Raw genomic sequence first — 22,226 nt, forward strand, 5'->3', positions numbered from 1 at the left:
CATTTATATTTATTAATTTTAAACCTACTTATTGGTTTTTTAAATTTTTGCTTATGGCATGTCACAAATGGTCAATAATTAATATGTAGATTATTTGTGGCAGGACTCTGAAAATTCTTTACTTGTCAGAACTTGCAATATCTGGAATAATTGTGCTTACGCTGTCTTAATTTTTAACCATGCCCAGTAGCTTTGATAACTGCGTAATGCCAGGTTGTGCAAATTGGGCAAGAATACAAATGAGTATGAAGTCTGCAAGTATGAAATTTTTCTTCATAAACCTGATTATTAAAGACAAACAAACTGCCAAATTATTGGACTATAAGCTTGATGTTTCTATTAAAGCAGCTGAGGTAGACAAATCAAGAATACTAGATGGATTCACATAAAAAAAGGAATTATGTGACAATAAAGAAAGATTTTTCTTTACTAGACATAACTGTTTTAAGAAATTTTTCCAAAACGGTAATGAGAAAAATGCATGGGAAAATACTTTAAAAATTTTCCATGTTTATTTTTCACTACATCGTGATAGCGCCTTGGCTGACTAACCCACTGTACAAAGCGCAATGTGCTGAGAGACGGTAGAGTAGAGAGTATAGATGTGAGACGGTAGAGAGTGAAGAAGTGGGGTGATGTACACGGTTTGTAGAGAACATGGTCGCCTCGCTCATACTTTTTTTTTTTTTTTTTAATTTTTGAAATTTCTCTCACACCCCAGGTTAAGAACCACTGCTCTAAATCATTATTAATTAATAAAAGAAAAATTTAATGTTAATGTAAAAATAGAATAATAATTTTTCTGACTGATATGATAAGATTGAATATTGTACTAAGTTAGATATACCGAAGTATATCTTAGTGTAACAATAATGAATCGTATTGAGGACTTCACAATAAGTACACGGATTTAGACCAACAATATGAATTTAATTAACAATGTTATTCTTCGCGATTACAACTTGTCTACCATGAATGTAGACGATGAAATTTTACAATTAATTACAAGAAGATTCCTATGGTTGCCGTATTCTATCGTACACTACCTCTCTATATTCTTCGGATTCGTTGCTCCCACGTGCAGTCCTTCTTTGTCTACCACGATGTTTCCAAACCGTCCGTGAGATCCTTTCGTTTCTAATCTCCCTCCAACAGTCTCAAGTCGACAGAAGCCCACAAAGGACAAAGGCCCCTTCCCACGTGGACGTGCTCCTTTTATATCCCTTCCTTCCTCCGTTACCCAAGGTACCGTTCGCACAGCCAATCATCGCCACGATATGGCCGTACCCTATCCCGAGAACTACTACTAGCTGCGGAGCACTACAATATTCTCTAAATGATAAAATACATTCCTAAATATTGATTTAGGAGTTTTAATAATTTCACTTTCTTTATCCCATATATAACTATTTATATGTTTATATGAAATATTTTCAGTAACTTCTAATTCAACATTGGAACCAGTAATAACAATTGGAAGAAGTGTAACTGTGATTAAATCTAAAACAATATTGAAACCTGCAGGTATGTAAAGATTTATAATTTGCTTATACAGGTATACCTCGACTTACGTCGTTTCGAGTTACGTCGTTCCCGATTATACGTCGTTTGTCAAAAAAGTATATGGAAAAATAAAAATCAAGTTTAAGTCATTTTATTCGACTTTACATCCGTCCGCCACAAATATTGAAGTCGTAATATCACTAGAAAAGCGTTTAAAGCACATAAAATCATATTAAAATATATACATTTACAAGTATGTACTGTATTCGTACATGCATTCGCAAATTTAGATTACTTTTTTCTGTACTCTATTAAAAACTGAAATTTATTTGTTTGTAAGCTTAAGATAGATTCTTATTAACCATATATTATTATAAATGCATTAATAAATAAAATACAGAACTGGGAATAGTAATTTATGGTTTAGCCTAGTGACAAGTAGATTCGGAGACAAGTAAATTCGACTTACGTCATTTTTCGACTTAAGTCGTTTTCCTGGAACCAATTACCGACGTAAGGCGAGGTATACCTGTAGTTGATTGTTGATTTTCTGTGAGGAAAAACAATGACAATCCTAGTTTTCATATAACATTAGAATTGTCTTTGTTAATTGTAACTGTTTTTAGTAAATTAAACTTTCTTATAAATTAACTATTAAATAATATATTGGTAAAACATGAATGTTAATCAATTTATTAAATTATGAGAAAGTCCTTATAAATGACAGTTTCCACATGAAGGAAATAGGAAGGAATATGCTTTAGTCAGGGCTTAATGGAGCATACAAGATCCAGTTAGAAATAATTACAAAGATTATCTATTAGATGACAACAAAAGTGTGGAGAATTATTACAATATGCCATATATACTCATGAGATGTTAATAAAAAAATTATGCTCAATAAGTTGGTGAGTTCAACACATTTTGATGAAGTTATGTTGCCAATGGATATTTGAATTCTCACTGCCACTCAAAATTGGTTATACTTGAATTAAAACACTAAAACCTATAATTCAGCAATTTTTTATAGGTTTTAGTGTTTTTAATTTAATTTTTTTTTATTTAAAAGCCAGGGCATTTTTATTTTTATCTTCCTGTTCTTAATTACTCCAAATGTTTTGGTTTCCACACTTCTGTCCCTCTTCACTGATTATTTAGAGTACTATTTTTTTTTTCTCTTTTTTGATACAATTTCCAGTCTGTTTGGATGCATCTTCTAAACTCTTTTCTTTTACCATACATTCTCAAAAATTCTTTCATATTTTTGCAGCTGTGTATTAAACTGGATGAGGATGTATCACTGACAAATAATAGCCTGGAACTATGCATCCTGTCCTGTCTGTGACTTAAAGACTAAGCCATAGAAGCAACAGAGGAACTGAAATCAGATATGGGTGTCCTGAGGCAAAATGTAAGATTCCCGATAGGGACACGATAGTCAGACTGATGAAAGGTCAAGAGAACCACATGTGGGTGCAATTTGTCAACTTGATTGCCCATTCCAATTGGTCACTTTTCCTCATTCTCACTTTCTAAGTGGTTGATCACTCGTTATTACGTAATGAGATCTCAACTTAAATTGTGGGAGAGGTCAAAATCAAAGTTTAATTCAATCCCAACCAGAGATGGTTGATCTTAGGACTTGCAAACATATAAACAATAGAAGAATGTATCACGTTTTTCATATCAAAAAATATTTCTAGACTTTTTATTTTTGCTTTCAAAAAAGTATTTTAATGCAAATTTTAGTGAGGGTTTGGACCTGTTCAGAGCGTCACAAAAACAAAATGGTCAATACACCACAAAAGTCGTCTTGATTGTTTCAATTTAATTTCTATGGAAATCTCATGCTATATAAAAGTTACTGAAGATATATATTAAACAAATCAGTATAATTTCTTCTAGGGAATAAACATATTTAAGGTTTTATTAAAGTTAGATATTGTCAACACAATATAAAGTATATAACATAATTTTCACTAGTATAGAAATGAAAATACTTGTGTGCTTATGGCCCTTTTTTTTGTAAAAGCTAAGTTTCTGACTTAACCTACTGCACATGACTGAAAGACATGTCAAGACAGGTATATAAAAGATTAATGACCATTAAATCAACTTTCATCTGAGGCCTCACAATAGCAAATTTTAAAGTACAGTATCACTCAGTCATCAAGTTTTTTACAAAAGAAGGCTAAACAACCACGGAAATAAAGCAATGCCTAGAACAGTATGGAGGTCTCACCAGAGAAGCCAGTTCTTTCGGATCATCGGTTGAAAGTGAAAGAAATAGCAGTAATGACCAACTTGTCGAATACAAGTATTCAGTGTAAACTTCGTGGTCATCTAGCCATGAGCAAAGTCAGCACAAGATGTGTTCCCTGTTAGACTAGATGTTGCTTGTCGAAGAGATTAGTAAAAAGGCAGTTGGATTAACGTAATCGGTTGTGTAACAAAAGAACAAAGAGAGTGCACAAAGATTACACAGTCTTTACTCACAGAAGATCAGCATAGAAAGGGGAGAGTGAAATGAGGTCACCTTCCTCGAGAGGTCAAGAGCGCCACCAACCTTTTGTTACATCAGAAGAACATTACAAAACATCGCAATTGTTGATTCCAACATTCCCCAACTTCTTTCTGCTGTTCAATGGCAGCAGCATATAGAAAGTGTGTAGTATTGACTTTGGGCATTCACAAAGTGGGTGGAGTTGATTTTTAAAATTATTTTTACAGAAGAAGAAACTAAGGCCTTTATTATGACCCCCTTTCTAAAATGGGCAAAGAACATGGGGAGTGAGCCCAAGAAAGGCTAATCAACCAAGAAGATCATGACTACTGTTTTTTGAGACTGTAAAACCATATTTATGGTGGACTTTAAAGAAAGAAATACTAATATAAATGCAAAATATTATTCAATGTTATTACATCAGTTGCATTACAATGCACCCATCTACACCACAGCACTTTTTCAAGTTGCCATTCTGGACTGTGGCTTTGAGCAGCTCAATCACTTGCCTTACAGTCCAGATCTGGCTGCATCAGATTATATTTATTTCCAGATTTAAAAACAGTTCTTCAAGGAAAACATTTTACAATGATGAGACAGCAATAATGCACTATTTAATCAAAACTGTTCAGATTATTTGTATAAAGGAGTTGAATTGTTTTTTAAATATCTTAAGTGTTATTGCCTCGTATGGGTGGAATTGTTATTGCCTTGTACAGCGTGTGAAAGGACAGAAAGTAGACAAAGACTCATTTATGTATGTATAGTCAAGAAAAAAAATATTTTCTATATAAATGTCATAATTTGTCCTGGCAATTTTTTATTTTTATCTTAAGTGTGTTGAAGTTAAGGGCAATTATATTGAAAAAACCATTGTTTGTTATTTTTCCTTGCCCTTTCTCATTAGGCTGGGAACTTATGGGATATTTTATGTATATACAAAATGATTTTAACATTAGAAATATTTAGATTAATTATTTTAATAAAATATATTTTGAGAAAAATATGATTATATATACTTATTTATGTTTGACTTAATGTTTTTGATTAAATTTTTTTTCTTATTTATTTTAAAATATTGATTTTACTATACTAATATTTAAATTTTTATTTTATTTACTGTTTTAGATTGAAAATAAAAGTTTTACTTTTTATATATTTATGTAGTCAATGTTGGATGATATATCCTACTTCAATAATAGTAATTGTTGTTTTTCTAATATGTAGTAGTTGGAGTACAGGTTGAAATTAGTTGGCTTCAAAAGAAACTAAAAAATATCAGCATAAATAGTGAAACTCTTTGTAAAGATTCTGTAAGTAAAGTTTGTTTTCTTAATTAATATTATTTTTCAAATTAAATATGTATAACCACCCACGAAAAACCTTTTTAACGAGTGTTATGTCACTATTAAATTCCGCAAGTACTTTCGACCTCCACCGAGGTCTGCTTCAGGTGGTGACTCAGCACCTAAGGTTTTTCGTGGGTGGTTATTAGAAAACACAGTGTTAAGTTGTTGGAAGTCGTTTATTCTTAGTAAACAAAATATGTATAATAATATTTTCAATTATTATAAAATTTATTTGATTGAATTATAACCTACTTTTTTATTGTTATCTTGCATTAAAATTTTAATATAAAATAATTTACACCTGAATAGTTTTTATCATTCAAATTCAGTAAATTAATAAACAATCAAAATATCTTAAAAAAAACATGACTTTTTAGAGAGTAGAATTAAACTATTGTGACAATGCTCAAAGTACCCTTATTGCTTCAGCACCATGGGACCGAAGGGTTGACACCACGTATGCAATGACTAGTTCGTCAGGACTGGCACCACTGTGTCTTTTAATGTAATGTGTTTTTTAGGCAAACATAGAAGCCTTGTTGGCAATAGTTTTGGGTTTTCACGAGCGGTTGCATTGTACGCACTTAGTTCCAACTCGAAAGATGGCACAGGTTGAGGAAGTGCACCAAACACAAATTTAACAATAACAAATTTCCGTTTATTTACTGTAACTACCCAAATGTATACAAGCAAGGCTAATATCTCGCATTTAAAACTTCATTTAACATTTAAATCTTGATGTTAACTAGTTCATGAGTTTGAAGTTGGAGTGAGAGAGTTTACATACAAGGTTCGTAGATAACTGATAAGGGATCTGAGGCGACTCAAAGGCTTGGTGGAGTTCACTTTTATGGAGTTCATGAAGGATCACTAAGGATGGAGGAAGGTCACTAAGGTGCCCTATTGTTGAGGCGACTCTGACAAGGACTAACTTTTCTCCCAGACGAACTGTTGTCATCATCAGTCATTGCCTTTTATTGGGGATCCTCCCTCTTTTCTCCCTTACCCTTTTTTTGAAAATGTTGCAGCGCCTATGTCCAATAACAATTTCTTCTCACCAAGTTCCTGGTGACACATTCGATGTATCATCTTGAAAGGGAAGTGACTCCACAGAGGGATAAAATCAATCCTGGACTCTCACACTATTGATGTTTAAAAGAATGTTTTTGTAATCAAATTAGTCTAACTTTCAGATAGTTTTTGACTTATTTTTATTATTAGTAGTTTAAAATGGCTAATAAATTCAGTTTTTCATCTTCATAAAATTTTTGAAAGGTGAATTAAAAATTTGTTTACTAAAATTGTTTCAATGAGCATTGTCAGTTTCATTAAAAGAATATAGTATTTAGAACATTAAGATTGTAGTGCTGCACTACTATACTTGCGTAGAGATTTCCTAAATTTGTTTATTTGTATCTGTATCGTGTGTGTAATTGTAATTCCGTTCAGTTTGTGTCAGGTTTTGTGTTGTGTTACGCATGTGTTTTTGGATTTGTCCCGTACCACCCTATTCTGGGTCATATGGTGAAGACGCTGCTAATTGGTCTACTGCCAGGTCATGTGACAGGTGACGCTTCTGTGGTGATGGGAGGTATAAAGGTGAAGGTTCAACCTGTCGGAGGAACTTTTTCTTCTTCGCCTTTGTGCTCCTTGGAAGGACTTTGAGATGAAACGAGTGAGTGTGAAGCCATGTGGAGTTTCAGTTAGGACAAAGGAAAGATCGTATGTCTCTTAAGAAAAGGTAATCTGATTCCATCAACAAGAGACCGCAGGTAGATCAGCACAGAGGATAATAAGGTGAATAGATGCACATTAATGGAACCTAAAGTGACTATTATTATTTTAAAATATATGGTTGTGACAATAAAACACATGTGTTTGAGTAGAGGGGTTGAAAGGAAGAGAATCACCAGCCCTAGAATCAGTGCCAAGAAGAGTATTTCTACACATGGTATAAGTAGTGTAAACATGGTACATGTATATATACACCATCAAGGGTGCAGTTAATGTTTATGTTAGTCACCTCAACCAATTGTTAGTCAATTAAGCACAGAAATGAAGTGATGTCAGTTATAGTGTTAATTCTTTGTTTCTCTTTGTAGTTATTAAACATGTCTGTCAACATTCTCGTTATAATTCTGTAAAGTCCTCAATTTATTTCCCATTATGTAAGCTTGATTATATTCTGATATATCCAAGATACTACAAGATGAAAGATTTTTAAACTTAAACCTACTTAAAAGCTACCTTACAAACTATGCCCCACCTGCCCCTAGTTGCATTCATGTATATAACTTGTGTGTGGTATAGATCTAGGATGATTCAAAAATCTCCATAAATAGGCTAAGAGTTTATTTTATTATATAATTACTTAAATTACTAAATATGATAAATGTGAAATCCATTTAACTGAATGCTTTTCTCACACATGTTAACAAATCTGATGTTATGTACACATATGCACCACAGATATATCTATTTGGACATTTTTTTATTTGTGCAGAGTCTTTTGAATTATCCTATTTATTTAAAATACTCTCATTTACCATTATCATTATGTAGATATTTACATTTATTTATTACATTATATAGGATGAAGTACTATGTTACTTATTAGATGATGGAGGATTTATTGTTTCTACAAATCAAGGAAATTTGATAAATGTGGTAATTTATATTTTATTTTTATAAATAAACTTTGTTTTCAAACTAATTTATTTTTAAAAGTTATTTATGTATGATTTACCTCAATAACAAACAATAATTTATTTTTAAAAAAGCAAATAAAATATTTATAATGTGATGCAAATATCATATATGTAAACAATTATTGTGTAAGACTATGCAAGTTTTTATACCATATTAATGCAATATTTTTATACTTAGTTTGGAAAATTTTTTGGTGAGATAGATGCAGAGCTTATGTCAGAACTCTTTGAAAAAAATATTTATGAAAGGTAAATATTTATAAAAATATATTTGTATTAAATAATCTGTAATTATTATTTGTAAAAATTTGTTTTATAGAGAGTGTTGCAAAAAAAGTGTTCTTCCTGGAAATGGGCAATAGAACTCTCCAAGATAAACAATAATTGTAGAGTAACATATTTGAAATTTGTGATAATTATCAAAATATTTAAGGTCAGTTTTGCCAAACAATGCTAGAATGGGCAGCTGTTACAGAGTTGCCAACTATCAACCTATGACTGAAAATGGAAGGACAGATTGAAAAGCAATCACAAAAGCTTGTCATTGCAGTTTTTTCTTCCCTCTAAACTGGCACCACTGTGATTTCTAAAATAACCTGGAAACATCTTTTTATTAAAAATTTTGTGTGAAATAAAGTGGGAACTATTGCATTTGTTTATTTTAAAATGTTCAGTTCGATAAATGTTTATCTTTAAAATGATTAGTTTAAATACCAATAATTATAGCATAGTTATTGCTGGAGGAAAAAGTGGATTCAAATTTGTAATTTTAACCTTGAATATTTCGGTAACTATCACAAATTTGCAAATATGTTACTCTACAGTTTTTGCTTTTCTCAACAAGTTCTATCACCCATTTTCAGGGAGAACATTTCTTGCAACCCCCTGTACACATGATTATTTAATTTATCACAAAAATTATTTAGCGACAAAATAAATTAGATAACAACAACTCTTTTAAATTCAATACAAAATTTCAAAATAATAATCTTACAAGAACTTTTCAGACATTTTTAATCCAAAAAAAATTTTTTTTAGAAAGCCAGGATTAGGACTTTTTAACATTAATAGTTATATAATACAAATATAATAATTTCAGGGATGTATACTGTTACAAAATAAAACATTGGAAATAAAGTTGGTAAAATAATCATAGAAGAATTCAATGAATAGTGAAAAGGGGCCATCTATTATTTACATGTACAGTGTAAGGAGGAAGTAGTTTGCCAAAAGTAAATCACTGTACATGATGGGGAGGGAGGGGTTGTAAAGGGTCTCATTACTTGTAGAGGGATTCTTTAGAGAGGTTTTTCTTTATAATATAGTATAATTGAAAAAAGAAAACATGAATATAACAGAAATAATCATATGTTTAATTTTTGTTTGTATGTTAATCTCATTTTTACAGAAATTTCTGTTTATTTTTTACAGGAAAGAAGAAATGAATTATGAAGATCAGTGTGAAAATGTGACTGATAATAATAATAATGCTGGTATAAGAACAATCAATTTGGTTAGTTAATTGAACAAATGGATATATTATAGATCTATTTATGTAAAAATAAATTTTTGAAGTGGATAATTTGAAATATTTGAAGAAAAACTATATATATACAGTAAAATTAATACAGAATACAGTAATAATTAAATACAGTAAAATTAATTTATCTATAGATGAATTACAGTGGTACCTCAGGATACGAAATTAATCCGTTCCGAAACTGAGATCATATCATGAAAACGTCATAAGGTGAATCATTTTTCCCCATACGATTACATGTAAAACCAAATAATTCATTCCAACACGAAAAACGCACTCAAATTAAAGCTAAGTAGTACATTTAAAAAAAAAATAACTATAGTAAGTTATTTTTTTTTAAAATATAGTAAGTAAGCTGAAAAATGCATTTTGTAGTTGTAAATGTATAAATAACCATAATAGAATAATAATTGATAAAAAAATAAAAATGTAGTTTTATTTGCACTTTACACCTCCACTGTCTATCCTCAAAGGTAAACTGGTGGCGGAAGAGAGGGAGAAGGGAAATGATACTAAAACTTAACTTACATAATGTAACAATAACTTAAAAATAACTTAACACTAATTTTTTAACTTTTATATATATATTTTTTATTTTTTATTCACTGCTTTTTGCTTTCTTTCCTTCATTTCCTCCAGCACTTTCACTGGATAGAGGTCGCTTGGTAAAATATCTATCCAAAGAGGTTTGGATTTGCCTATTTTTTAAACTGTTTCTAAAATGACTAGGCAAATGTCATTATTCTGAGCAGCAATACGGCCAGTGTAAACCTTTTCAGGATGTTTCTTTTCAATAAAATCAGTCACTTTCTGATAATACCTCACGATTTCCTTTATTGAGCGAGATCATTCCACAACGAAGCAAACATGCGGACTGAGACCAATGAACAGAAGTGAATAAAAAATTGCACTGCGAACTAATGTAATGTCGTATGGTGAGTTTTTGTTCGTATCGTGGAGCAAAAATATGTCGTATCCTGAAAATTTCGTATGCTGGGGCATTCGTATCCTGAGGTACCACTGTAGTTTTACTGTATTCAAATATATTTTTTCTTCAGATCCACATAGGACTTTATACTTTCTCATACATCTATATCTTTTTGAATAATAACAGTATCCTTTCTACAACTGCAGTATCAAAATAACAAGCATGGAACTATTAATTATCTACTAAAACAGTGGTTCTTAACCTTTTTATATTCGCGGCTCACCAAATATTTCATAATTTTTTTTGTGATCCCCAATTTATGTAATAATTTATATTTGTTAAAACATAACTTTGAATGTTACTTAAATAGATAATGAAATAATAAACTTCACAATTAAACGTAAAAAGTCGTTTCTTATTTTTTGTTAAAAATTAATATTTAAAAATTCACAGAAAAAACAAAAAAATATTCAAAAATAATTTAATGAGATTTCTGCTACAGAATATTGTCAACTAATTTGTTAATTCTTGGTTCAATTGTTTGTAATGTTATCTGCATGCAGGCATCTAATTGCAATTAATTGCATTTTTTTATTTCTATATCCACCATAGTTGAGAACCCTTTTTCACACAAATGTGCATAAATTTTGCATAATTTGGTGGCCCCGGCAAACTTCTTATGGACCCCCAGGGAGCTGCAGCCCCCTGTCAAGAAACACTGCCCTAAAATATTTACTAATCAATCGTTTTTGGTCATTTTCATTGACTTTCATCAGGAAATATATACAATATATAATTTAGCAAGAAAGAACAAAGCTGTCCATATTCTAAAGACGATTTTTACAACATTCCATTTTTGAAATAATACTAATTTTTAAAAAGTGCATATCAGATTTTTACATATTGCAACTAGTATCATATGATTTGTGACAAAAATCAAAATATATAACATGTATTTTATACACAGTGAAATAACGAATGCATAGAAACACTATAAATTATACTTTTCATATTTTTATCTTGCACCTGCCAAATTAATCACAACTATGTAATCTAAGTTCTGTCCATCCTTCAACTCCTCTTACATAGCTTGCTTTTAAGTTTTATTTATCAATACTCTCCAGGCTGTTGAAACTTGGTGTTTTCTCTACAATTTACTGCCTGCCCCTCTATGTAGCCTTACGAATGTGCCATGCTTCTGCATATTTAATGTGTTGTTTATCTTGCCTTTTGGATCATTTCTGCTTGGTTCCATTCTATCATTACAGAATCTGGGTCTGCTACAGCATAAGTCGCTAAAGCTGTAACCAGCTGCTCTTTTCAGATATCTGTTATCTTTAGGTTTCTTTTATCCTCTGTTCTAATGATCTTACAGTGGCTTCTATGTAACATAAGTTATTATGCCTTCTACTGTTTTTTTTTTGGTATTCTGTACATGCCAGGTATACATGTCGGATCACTGGCTTCTTGTTGCTCCTTAGCATCCCGTATATTGTGGGGTTTCTCTTAAATATGATTTTCTTTCTAATTTCAATCCTGATTTTACTGTAGATGTTGCAAAGGGTTGCCATGTATTCAATGATGACAAATTTGCTCTTCACATGATCATGTTTTCCATTTGTTGACTATTCTCTTTATTGTTTTTCTCTTGATCCCAACCTGACAAGCCATCTCTTTGATCTCTTATCCTATCTTGTATAGTGTACGATATGCACACGGTGAGTGTAATCCAACAAGCGCATATAACATGCACCTATGTTCTTTCTTCACCTGTGTTTATTTTCTTTACAGGATTCTTTTATAGAATCTGACACTCCTCGTTTTTGATCTTTTACATACAATTTCTGAAGATACTCAGACAGAATCGTTAAGTATAATCTCACAACAAAAAAACAACCGAAAATATTCACTGTGGTACAAAAAAAGGGGGGAAACTATGATTAAATATAAAAATAACTAAATTTTTAACATCATATAATAATTGATTTTCATAATTTTAAAAAATTCTTTCAGTTTAAAGATATAAATTATTAAAATAATTGTATTCTGTTCTAAACAGCCATTTCAAGGATTAATGCAATCTTTCAATTTGGGTTGGCTTCTTGATTTAACAGCATGGTAAGTTGTTTTTGCATCAATTTTTCTTTTTAATATTTGTATTTTGAACATTAATTAACTGATATAATGGAAATATTTTTCAGTATACGTTTAACATTTAAATTTGATGAAATAATCAGGCTTAACTTTCTACTGTATTTATATAAATACAGTAGAATCCACATATTGTAATTGTGGACATTGTTATTAGTTATTTAACACGTTAACTGCCATCCAATGCACTGGCAAGCGTACTAATTAGGGCCATTCAGAGCCATAAGACAGCTGTTGGTCAGAGCTAACTTTATAGATGTGTGTAAGAGGCCACCACTAGGATGTAAAACAACATCTTACGAAGCCAGGATAATTTAAATTTGAGTGAAACTACATTAGTTATAGCAATGTTGTGTGATCGGATGGCTCTGTACGGCCCTAATTAGTATGATCGCCAGCACGTCGGATGGTGGTTAACATGTTAATGTTATCAAAATTAATGTGTTCTAAAATATGTAAGTTAATAATAATTATAATAACATAATTATTCTAATAATAATAATTGTAATCAGGGCCATCGAAAGGTTGTATGGGATTTTTTCTTTTTTGAATAAATGAAGTATGTAGAATGTTTCTTTATTAATAAAAAAATTAATAAAGATTTTATATTTGTTGATAAAACTAACATTAATTTATAGGGGTAGGAACCACTATGGATTCCTAAATTTTCTTTTAGGTCAAGGGAAAAATTCCCAATTCTTCCTCTTGACAGATCTGATTGTAATTAATAAATTTTTAAGTTAATATGTATTTTGAATTGTTTTAACTTGTTTTTTAATGTCATAGCCAATAAAACTAGAATTTCTACTACTAATTATACTTTTATATACAACTATGCTTAATGTTATCAGTATGTTTAAAAAGTGATTACAGTTATTAGATTCTATTTATATTAGTTATTAAATAATATAAATTTATATAATTTTAAATGTGCTAATGTATTTAACAAATTTAAAATAATTAGAATAGAATTGACATCATATATCATATTGATAAAAATAAATTTCTAGCCATTCATCAATAACCTATATAATAAGAATTTATGTTATAGCACAAATTTGAATTTAAAAAATTTTTGTTCTCATTTTACATAAGTAATTTCTGTCAAAATTTATGGTTTAATTATGGCAAATTTCTCATAGGAAATTTTAAGTTCTGGTCACTTATAATTTTATCATAAAATTTATTGCATTGTGAATCATAGTTTTGCTTTATAAGTAGCATTGTATTCATGGCTTTAGTACAGTAATACCCCGACTTACGTGAACCCAGAGCTATGCGATTTTCAAATCTTGTTGATTCACCTTTTGTTTGAGCTCCACGCAACCCTTGATTACTCACTCCCCTCACACCATTGTTCAGCTTACATGTTCCGATGTGTCGTGCGGAATCCACACATAGCTACAATTTATTTTGTGTTATTTAATTCTGTGTTTGTTATATCTACAAAGACTCAAGAGACTCTACTATGTTATCCAAATGAAGTAGAACTAATTCTTCTGCATCAAACAAGAAAAGAAAAACTTTATCTTTGGAATGTAAAGTTAACATTGGGTATGTTTGTAAAGTCGAATGAGTTAAACGAGAATGACGTCATCGTTATTCCTATTTTGTTAGACTTTTCGAACAATTTGTTACTAACGCATTTAACTCGTTTGACTTTACGAACGTATCCATTATTAAAGACTTCAATACAAAAATGAAAATTTGTGAATTGGCAAAGAAGTTTGATCTACCGGAATTGTCGGTCAGAACAATTATAAAAGGCAAAGAAAAAATTCTCGAAGCTGTGAAAAATGCTCAATCTTTAAATTCAAGCATCATTCGTAAATGTCACGGTATTATCGCTGAGATGGAAACAATGTTAAAATTATGGCAAAATAATCAAGTAAATGTGAAAAATTGTAAAATAATATAGGCCTAATTTGTTATACATATGTATTATCTAAGATTTTATTAAACATTTTTTTCTAAATTATTGTTTTCTTTAGTCTCCGGCCCCAATTAAAAATTATTTGTATGTATTTATATGCGAAATTATACCCCGACTTATGCGAATTCGACTTACGCGGTTACCGCTCGGTCCCACCTATCGCATAAGTTCGGGGTATTACTGTATTTAATTTTCACTTCTCTTTTGATCATAGAAAGTTCATGAATGAAAATATTCTTTCTACAAAAGTTGTAGTTCCTTGGAAATCAATGAATAATTCTATTAAATTATTAAAATCTTGGAATTCAAGATTCTTTTTTTGTGCATTTTATTAAATATTTTGACCCAACTGTCAGCTATATTGCTTTTTTTCTTCTCCATTCAACTTCAATTGTTTGGTTTTTATTGTCTTTATTAGCACCTGTTGATCAAATTGTCAAATTTTATCAGTTTTTCTTTGTGTAATATGTTCATTAAATTTGTTGAAATTATTCTGTAAGCTATATTTCATGTAATTTCTTCCTCAGTAGTATCCATTCAGATCTATGACTCTTATCAACGTAGGAGAAACTTTTTCTAACAAACTACTACTTCAGAATACAATATACAAATGTGTTTAATAAATTCTGATTAAAACATATGAATTATTGGTTTCTGAATAATTCTTGAACTCTGGTGAAAATCAAATTTGAAGGATGTGGCAATTTTAGTTTATTCATCCAAAAATCCCTTTTAAATAGTTAGAAAAGTAACTAATTAAGAAATTAAAAAACTATAACATCCAATAAATATACATTAATGTTTTTAGGAATAAAAATAATACAATTTATGGATAATAAATTGTATCAGTTTTATTCTAAAGAAGATAGCTTTAATACTGAAAAATCTTAAAAAAAAATTAAATTTGGGATATTTAAAATATAATTCTCTCTCTAATCTCACAACTCTTTTCAGAATTCCAAGTTTAATTGAGTTCTAATTCTTCTTATAGCATACTTTTAATAATCAGTTATTATGAGCGACATTTCAAAGTTTTCGGTATTTTATATCTTGAATGTAAAGACATCAAGAAAATATTTCTATACATTTTTATATGTATTTTTTTAATTCTGAATCATTTTGCTTTGGTTTGAATTACTATTTCTATGTCAAAAATGCTGTTCATATGCCATTGTTTCATGACACCTTACATTTATATTATTAATGTAAATCTGATCAAAGAGGTAAAAATTTGTTCATACCTGTAGTATTTACATTTGTGTAAAATTGTTTTTTAATTTTACTGTTACATTTGTAAATCAAAATTATAAACGTAAATGAAATACTTCATATAAAATTTTATTATCTTTTCTTGTTAAATACATTCATATATTTCATGTTTCAACAGGGAAAAATTGAGATTGTGGATTTATAGGTAAGTCAAATACATAATAAATAAATCTCTATCAATACACACATTTTTTATTTTTGACAATTTCTATTTGACTTTTAATAATTCTATGTATTTACTACACAGTATACTATAGTATATTATTTCAAAATTACATAAATATTTTATTTTTTTACATTCCATGTTAACTGAATATTTTACAAGGTAGCATTTATTAAGTTAGTTCTTATTCATATTTAAACTGCTAATTTTTCTGGTGCCATCAGAAAAATTATAAGGGAAAAAAAATCAACGAATAACGTTAATTATATTTTATTTAAAAAATACGCAATTAAAAATTTGAATTTTCTTGAAAATAATTTGTAAAAATTGCAGATATTTTACGTTCCCTTACAGGATCAAAGTATATCTATTTAAATTGATTTGGAAGAGTCTTTCTTCTGCATTGAAAATCGATTTTTAGTTTATTACATTGGAAACAGATAAAGTAGAAAAGAAAAATAAATATTTTGAATCTACAATTTCCAGTTTCAGCAACAAGCAATTTTGTATTTTATAAAATAAAAATCACAAATTTATANTACAATAAAAAATTAACCGTTACTGTTAAAGAAACTAACCGAATAAGAAAATTTCTTTTTCTTGACTTGTGCTTTGTGTACTTCTCTAATTATAGCATTTATTTCCTTTTCTTATATTTAATTAGCTTAGTAATGTCATTAGTGTGGCCACAAACATCATCTATGCCACTGTTTGGACTATCAACAAAATATTATTCATGCATCACAAAGCAGGCTCGTTATTATTTGAATATAGACAAAACTAATTTGAAAGACACAATTATATGTAATAACTGTACCAGGTAAATAAATAATAAATTTGTTGTTTGAATTGAAAAATTTTTCACTAATAAAACTAAATAAATCTTCTTCTATAGGTATTATGTAGTAACTCATGTTGGAAACAGTAATTTAGTTTTAATAGTAGCATCACCATCATGCGCACCTTTAAAGTGTGAACCTGTGCCAAGACCATTATATGCTCCTGTTGAAGGTAAATTTAGAAATTTTTTATTAAAATTTTGCTAATATCTTCCTATTTCATATCAGGAGAAAAAACAAAGAACATTTTATATATCATATTTCCTTGATTAAACCTCAGGGAATAAAGGTACTGTTTGTACAATAAAAATGATGTAAAATGCCTTGTGTCTATTAATGCACCTAGTAGTGAAGAAAAAACGAATAAAGGTACTATTAAAAATAAACCCAAATTGAAAAGCATGGGGAAACATGTTGAAGTATCCTTACTGCAAAGTATAAGATAATGTGTTAATAGATTAGAGTGATAGGTAAGAAGTTTAACTAAAATTCTACCTCTTCAAATTATCTAGTTGGACAGTATATTCTATTCCGAAGTTCAGAGAAGGATTTTTGGAAATAAAATTATATTGTCAAATATTGAGCATAGGTAAGTTGTGTTGAGTTCATAAGTTGAGAGGTTATCAACTGTAGAGTAATTAGGAAAATTCAAATTGGAGATGTTGAGTTTGAACCAGAAAAATTGTAGACAAGATCCTGATATCAATAATGACATGGAAACAAACACAAATGATAATGTAACAACCAAATCAAAAGGCACTGAATTGGATTAACTATGAAAATAACAATTATATCAAATCTGCAGAGGGGGACAAACAGGGCACTTGTCCCTCCTTGGGATCAAGTAAAAAATTTTACAAATTATATTCATAAAAGTGACTGAATATGTAACCTTACAGTCTCAGCTATGGGAAATTCTGATGCAATATTGTATTCTATAGTTCACTTGTGAGAAAATAACCCCAAAAATTAAATAAATAAATAAAAATTTATTGATGTAATTATTTGTCTTCTAGTTTTGCTTTCTGGAAAATTTTGTTTTGATGCTCATAGCTGTAACCCATAAATAAAATCAATAAAAATGGTTTTGATACTTCTGAAAATAAACAAATAATTAAGATATTTTTCACTTCTTACTCACTTTTCTTTTTTTGTAAGATAAAAAATCCCAGGACTTCAGAAACTCAGAGTTGAGTATGTTTCAAAAATAAATCTCCTTGGGGTTTAATTAAGGAAATACAGTATATGTATTTATCTTTTTAATCTTACATACATAAACTCTCCTATGCATATACACTGTCACCTTAATATCTGAAAACTTGCATTTTAACAAATAACTTTGTGAGGCCTCAATTAGAATGCTCAAAGCTTGTTTGAAGGAACATAAAGCATCCATTATCTACAGCAATTCATAAGCAATCTTGTCAGATTTATACTTCTTGAGCACTACAGACCTGTTTGGGATGATTTGCAATGTTTACTAACTAGTAGAGATGATGATAAAACCTTTTTCTGGGAGTCACTCTTTATTTGCAGACTGTGACCAATCAACACTCCCATTTTATCTTTTTCTGATCATTGGCTGACATTTGCAACCATTTGTTAACACTTGGTATGGTCAAACTATCACACCAACCAACTTGTAATTTCTTCTTATACTTGTGTGTTTTTAGAACTGTTCTCTATGTCTATTTGTTTGTGTAACATGTTATAACTTAGTTTTTTTTATTTGTATTGTGGAGGTTTGCCATGTTTTTTTTTTCTTTGCCCACACCATTTTATACACTTTCCACTCTTTGTCTGGCATTATTCTGTTGTTTGTATTCATTTTCTCTTGTTTAGTGTTGAGGTAAGTACTCCTGCTGATGGGAACTAGTCTGAACAATGGGAAGAAAATACATGAGGAGTTTGAACAGGAAACTCAGTTTGGGTTGAGTCTTGGATGAGGATGGAAGCTAAGAACCCAGGAGGACTGAGGTGGACAAACCGTGAAAGATATCCCCGAGCTCAAGTGAAAGTGGCACTGGGCCAAGAGAAAGATGTGTGCGAGGAGATGTAAGAAGCTTCACTAAAGCTTGAGGATCTGTAAAGCTGAGACTTGAATTGTTTGGCCACCTACTCGCAAGATATTGTTTGTATATTTAGTTCAGGAGTTTTAGAAATAATTGTAACATGGTTATTATTAGTCCCACTATTGTAATTTAGTTTAATTTGATCTTTGGGTGTTTATTTTAATTAGTTATAGTAGTCTACAGCTGTCATGACGTGTGCAAATTCAATTTGTAACTTACTGGATTGGAAATTATTACAAAAGTTTGCTTCTAGCCCTTGGTATAATTACTGTATATTAATTAAATTATCAACAATCGTGAGGCAGATAATAGTGAGGGCTTATCATACCAATGATAGGCACAAACGCTCCGGAATCAAAGTGAAAACGTTTAATGAACACAAGAATGACTACACAAGTATGGAAACAAAAAAACCCAAAATGCACTTCGGACTATTTTCTGATAGAAAATAGTTCTTCATCTGCCTCATGGTTGTTGATAATTTAATTAATATAATTATTGGATTGGCTTATATCACTAGTGATGGTTTTATTTTATTAAATCATTTTTGTTAATCAAAAGGTGGTTGTGTGTGCTTCTTTTGTCACTATCCTCAACATGAGTTCAAAGGTCACTTTGAAACTTAACAGTATTTTTATGTGTACTTTGTCTCTCAGTCTCCTATTTATTAATTTTTTGCAATTGCCATCAATTGCCTCTGTAAAAAGAAAGTTATTTTAAATTTCAATGTTCTTGAAGTTTACATGTCATAAGCAAAAGTAACTACAAGCCTGATTAAATTTGTTGATTTGCATATTTATGTGATTTTTAACACCCAATTTCAAATAATTGGAATTGTTATCTACTAATTGATATGTATGTCTCCACTAATTTTCATAAACTCTGGCAGTTACACATAATTTACTACATCTTATTAAATTTCCTGAGATGATATAACAAGATAAAATTATTTGATTTTTTTAAATGTTATTTACAGAAAGAAAAAGCAAATATTGGATATTCTATATTAAATTATAGATATTGAATGTGACAAACTCAATTTTGTATACTTATTCACATATGAATAGATTTCAATATTTGCTCAGTTTACTGATATATTCATTGTAAAGTTATCATCACCTGGACAGTGCTGTATATTGCAGTGGTTTCCAAACTTTTTTGATTCTAGGCACCCTTGATAAATGCAGATTTTCCTAAGGCACCTATGTCAAATTCTAACATTATAAAAATTTTATAACATTTTGTGGCACACCTGTAAGGAAGCCGCAACACACACTTTGGGAACTGCTGCTATATTGTGTTATTATATAAATATTTATTTTATAATGCTGTAATATTTAATGATCATTTTATAGTTTTCTTTCATTGTAGCATTATATTTTTTCCTTTTATTTTCTCTTTTGCTATAAATTGCATTATTTTGTATTATTTAAACAAATAAAAAAATTAAAAATAATGTTCGTTAGAAGTTTTAAAGAAAATTAAATTAACTGAAACCAGTCTAAAATCGAATTTATTAAAATACATTTTAATTTATACTAAGGACGATAACAGACATATATTATGTAGTGTTAAACTATCCACAATTTATAGTGTGTAATTTGTTGATATCATATCCAAAGAATTCACAACTCCTTTAAGATTCTTTGTTATTTATCTTTTAAACTAGATAAAGCATTTATCTAGTTTAAAAGATAAAAGATTAATAAATCGATAAAGCATTTATCGATTAGTTTTATTAGTTAAAATTTAATATACTTTTCTTTAATTCAAATGTCAATTAGTAAATTATCCTAAATTTCATAATGAATATTAAAAATCAAAACTATTTTATTTTTTATTATTAATTATTTCGTTTACGTGATATTTCAGGAAGATACAACAGATTGCAGTTCTACTTCGTCTATCTCTCTTCCTCATTTTTCACTGTTAGTGGAAATCGTTGGACTATTTCTGTTAAAACTGACTTCTCCATTCTTCACATTTCTTTTTAATGGGTAACAAAGGTATATTTTCCAGATTTGGTGATATGCTTAAATCACTTGTGCCATATAGAATGTTAATAAGAAAAGAAAACAGATGTTATTTAGAAAAAATTATTCTAAATGTTTTGCACAGTATCCGTTATAGATAAGAAACAATTCTCGATTAAAATACTTAATCTTTAAGATAATAATATAATAGTTATTCTTTTTATAATAAATGGTAAATCTGTTGTTCATTAACATATGTAAATGTATTAATACATTTGCTTATATTACACGTCCCAAACAACAGAAGCGAAAAATTTATTTATAAGAACAAACAAGAAATTTAATACAGTGAAACTTTTATATTGTATCTCCCTTAAGGACGATATTTTGAATATTTATGCAATTTTTGTACAGTATTAATGTATAAGAATATTATTCGTGTAAAAAATGGAAAGGTTTAACATTAATAATAATTGAAATTAAAAATATATATTTTTTTTATAAAATATTTATGCAAAATATGCAAATACTTTAAACAATTGATGATTTATCAATAGTACAATCTGTTAAATAAATAATTAGAACATTAAACATTTTATTCAATTTATTAAAATATTTCCAAATTGTTATTGGTAAGGTAATGCTGCATCAAATAATTAAAATTTGTTTTTATTAATTTATTATTTATATTTATTTTAACCAATTATGTACTTATTATTATATATATTTACAATAATTTTCTTATTTTTATATTCTTTTAATGTTAAGTTTTATATTTTATGGTTTTAAAAAATTTTATTTTTTAATTTNTTATAAAAAGTTTATATAATAAAGGAATTATTTAACTATAAACTATTAAATATATACACAATAATAATAAAAAAACTGTAAATTATTACAAATAACATAATTTATTTTATAAAGTATATAACTTAAGGCAATAAAAATATATAAAATAGATTATTAAAATCAGGAAATATATATAAGTATTTGGATCCATAATAAATTGAAGGGAATATCAGTCAAACAGTTATGTACTTTATTTGTATTGTTTTGAGATAGTGAGATAATTTCTTAATATAAAGGCAGGTTGAATATTTAAAGTTTGTCAAGTGCTTCAGATGTATTTTTCTTTTCCTTTATTCCAGTTTAATACAGAAACATATGTTAATTTGTGATTTAAAAATTACACTTCAGAAATACAAAGTATTTTTATTGCTCTCTTTAGATATTAATTATTGAAAAATTTAGTTGAGAAATACTCTGATCCATTCATTGACTTATTTTAAATTTTG

At 29.0% G+C, this 22,226-nt stretch overlaps 1 protein-coding gene across 2 annotated transcripts; it reads left to right on the top strand.

Annotated features, from left to right (window-relative positions):
• Positions 1 to 700: 700 nt before the first annotated feature.
• LOC111630996 (voltage-dependent calcium channel subunit alpha-2/delta-2-like) lies at positions 701 to 20,313 on the top strand. Of its 2 annotated transcripts, XM_023375176.1 has the most exons (10): positions 701 to 1,524; positions 5,234 to 5,319; positions 7,948 to 8,022; positions 8,242 to 8,312; positions 9,495 to 9,576; positions 12,591 to 12,649; positions 16,003 to 16,029; positions 16,712 to 16,867; positions 16,943 to 17,058; positions 18,729 to 20,313. In XM_023375176.1, exons 4-10 carry the CDS (start codon positions 8,278 to 8,280, stop codon positions 18,737 to 18,739), a joined length of 486 nt encoding a protein of 161 aa, XP_023230944.1. In that variant the 5' UTR covers positions 701 to 1,524; positions 5,234 to 5,319; positions 7,948 to 8,022; positions 8,242 to 8,277; the 3' UTR covers positions 18,740 to 20,313. The 2 variants fall into 2 exon arrangements, with proteins under 2 accessions (XP_023230944.1, XP_023230943.1); XM_023375175.1 differs by lacking the exon at positions 18,729 to 20,313 and having other exon boundaries at positions 16,943 to 17,910.
• The last annotated feature ends 1,913 nt before the right edge of the window (positions 20,314 to 22,226 follow it).

This window comes from Centruroides sculpturatus, unplaced genomic scaffold (genome assembly GCF_000671375.1).
Source record: "Centruroides sculpturatus isolate CEXI.00-Female unplaced genomic scaffold, Cexi_2.0 scaffold687, whole genome shotgun sequence".
NCBI lineage: Eukaryota > Metazoa > Arthropoda > Arachnida > Scorpiones > Buthidae > Centruroides > Centruroides sculpturatus.

Excerpts from the sequence above, each read along its gene's own strand:
- LOC111630996 (XM_023375175.1), top strand. The coding sequence starts at position 8,278 with ATGTCAGAACTCTTTGAAAAAAATATTTATGAAAG. Across the intron at positions 9,577-12,590 it reads GTATAAGAACAATCAATTTG|CCATTTCAAGGATTAATGCA; the intron begins GTTAGTTAATTG and ends TGTTCTAAACAG. Across the intron at positions 16,030-16,711 it reads TTGAGATTGTGGATTTATAG|CTTAGTAATGTCATTAGTGT; the intron begins GTAAGTCAAATA and ends ATATTTAATTAG.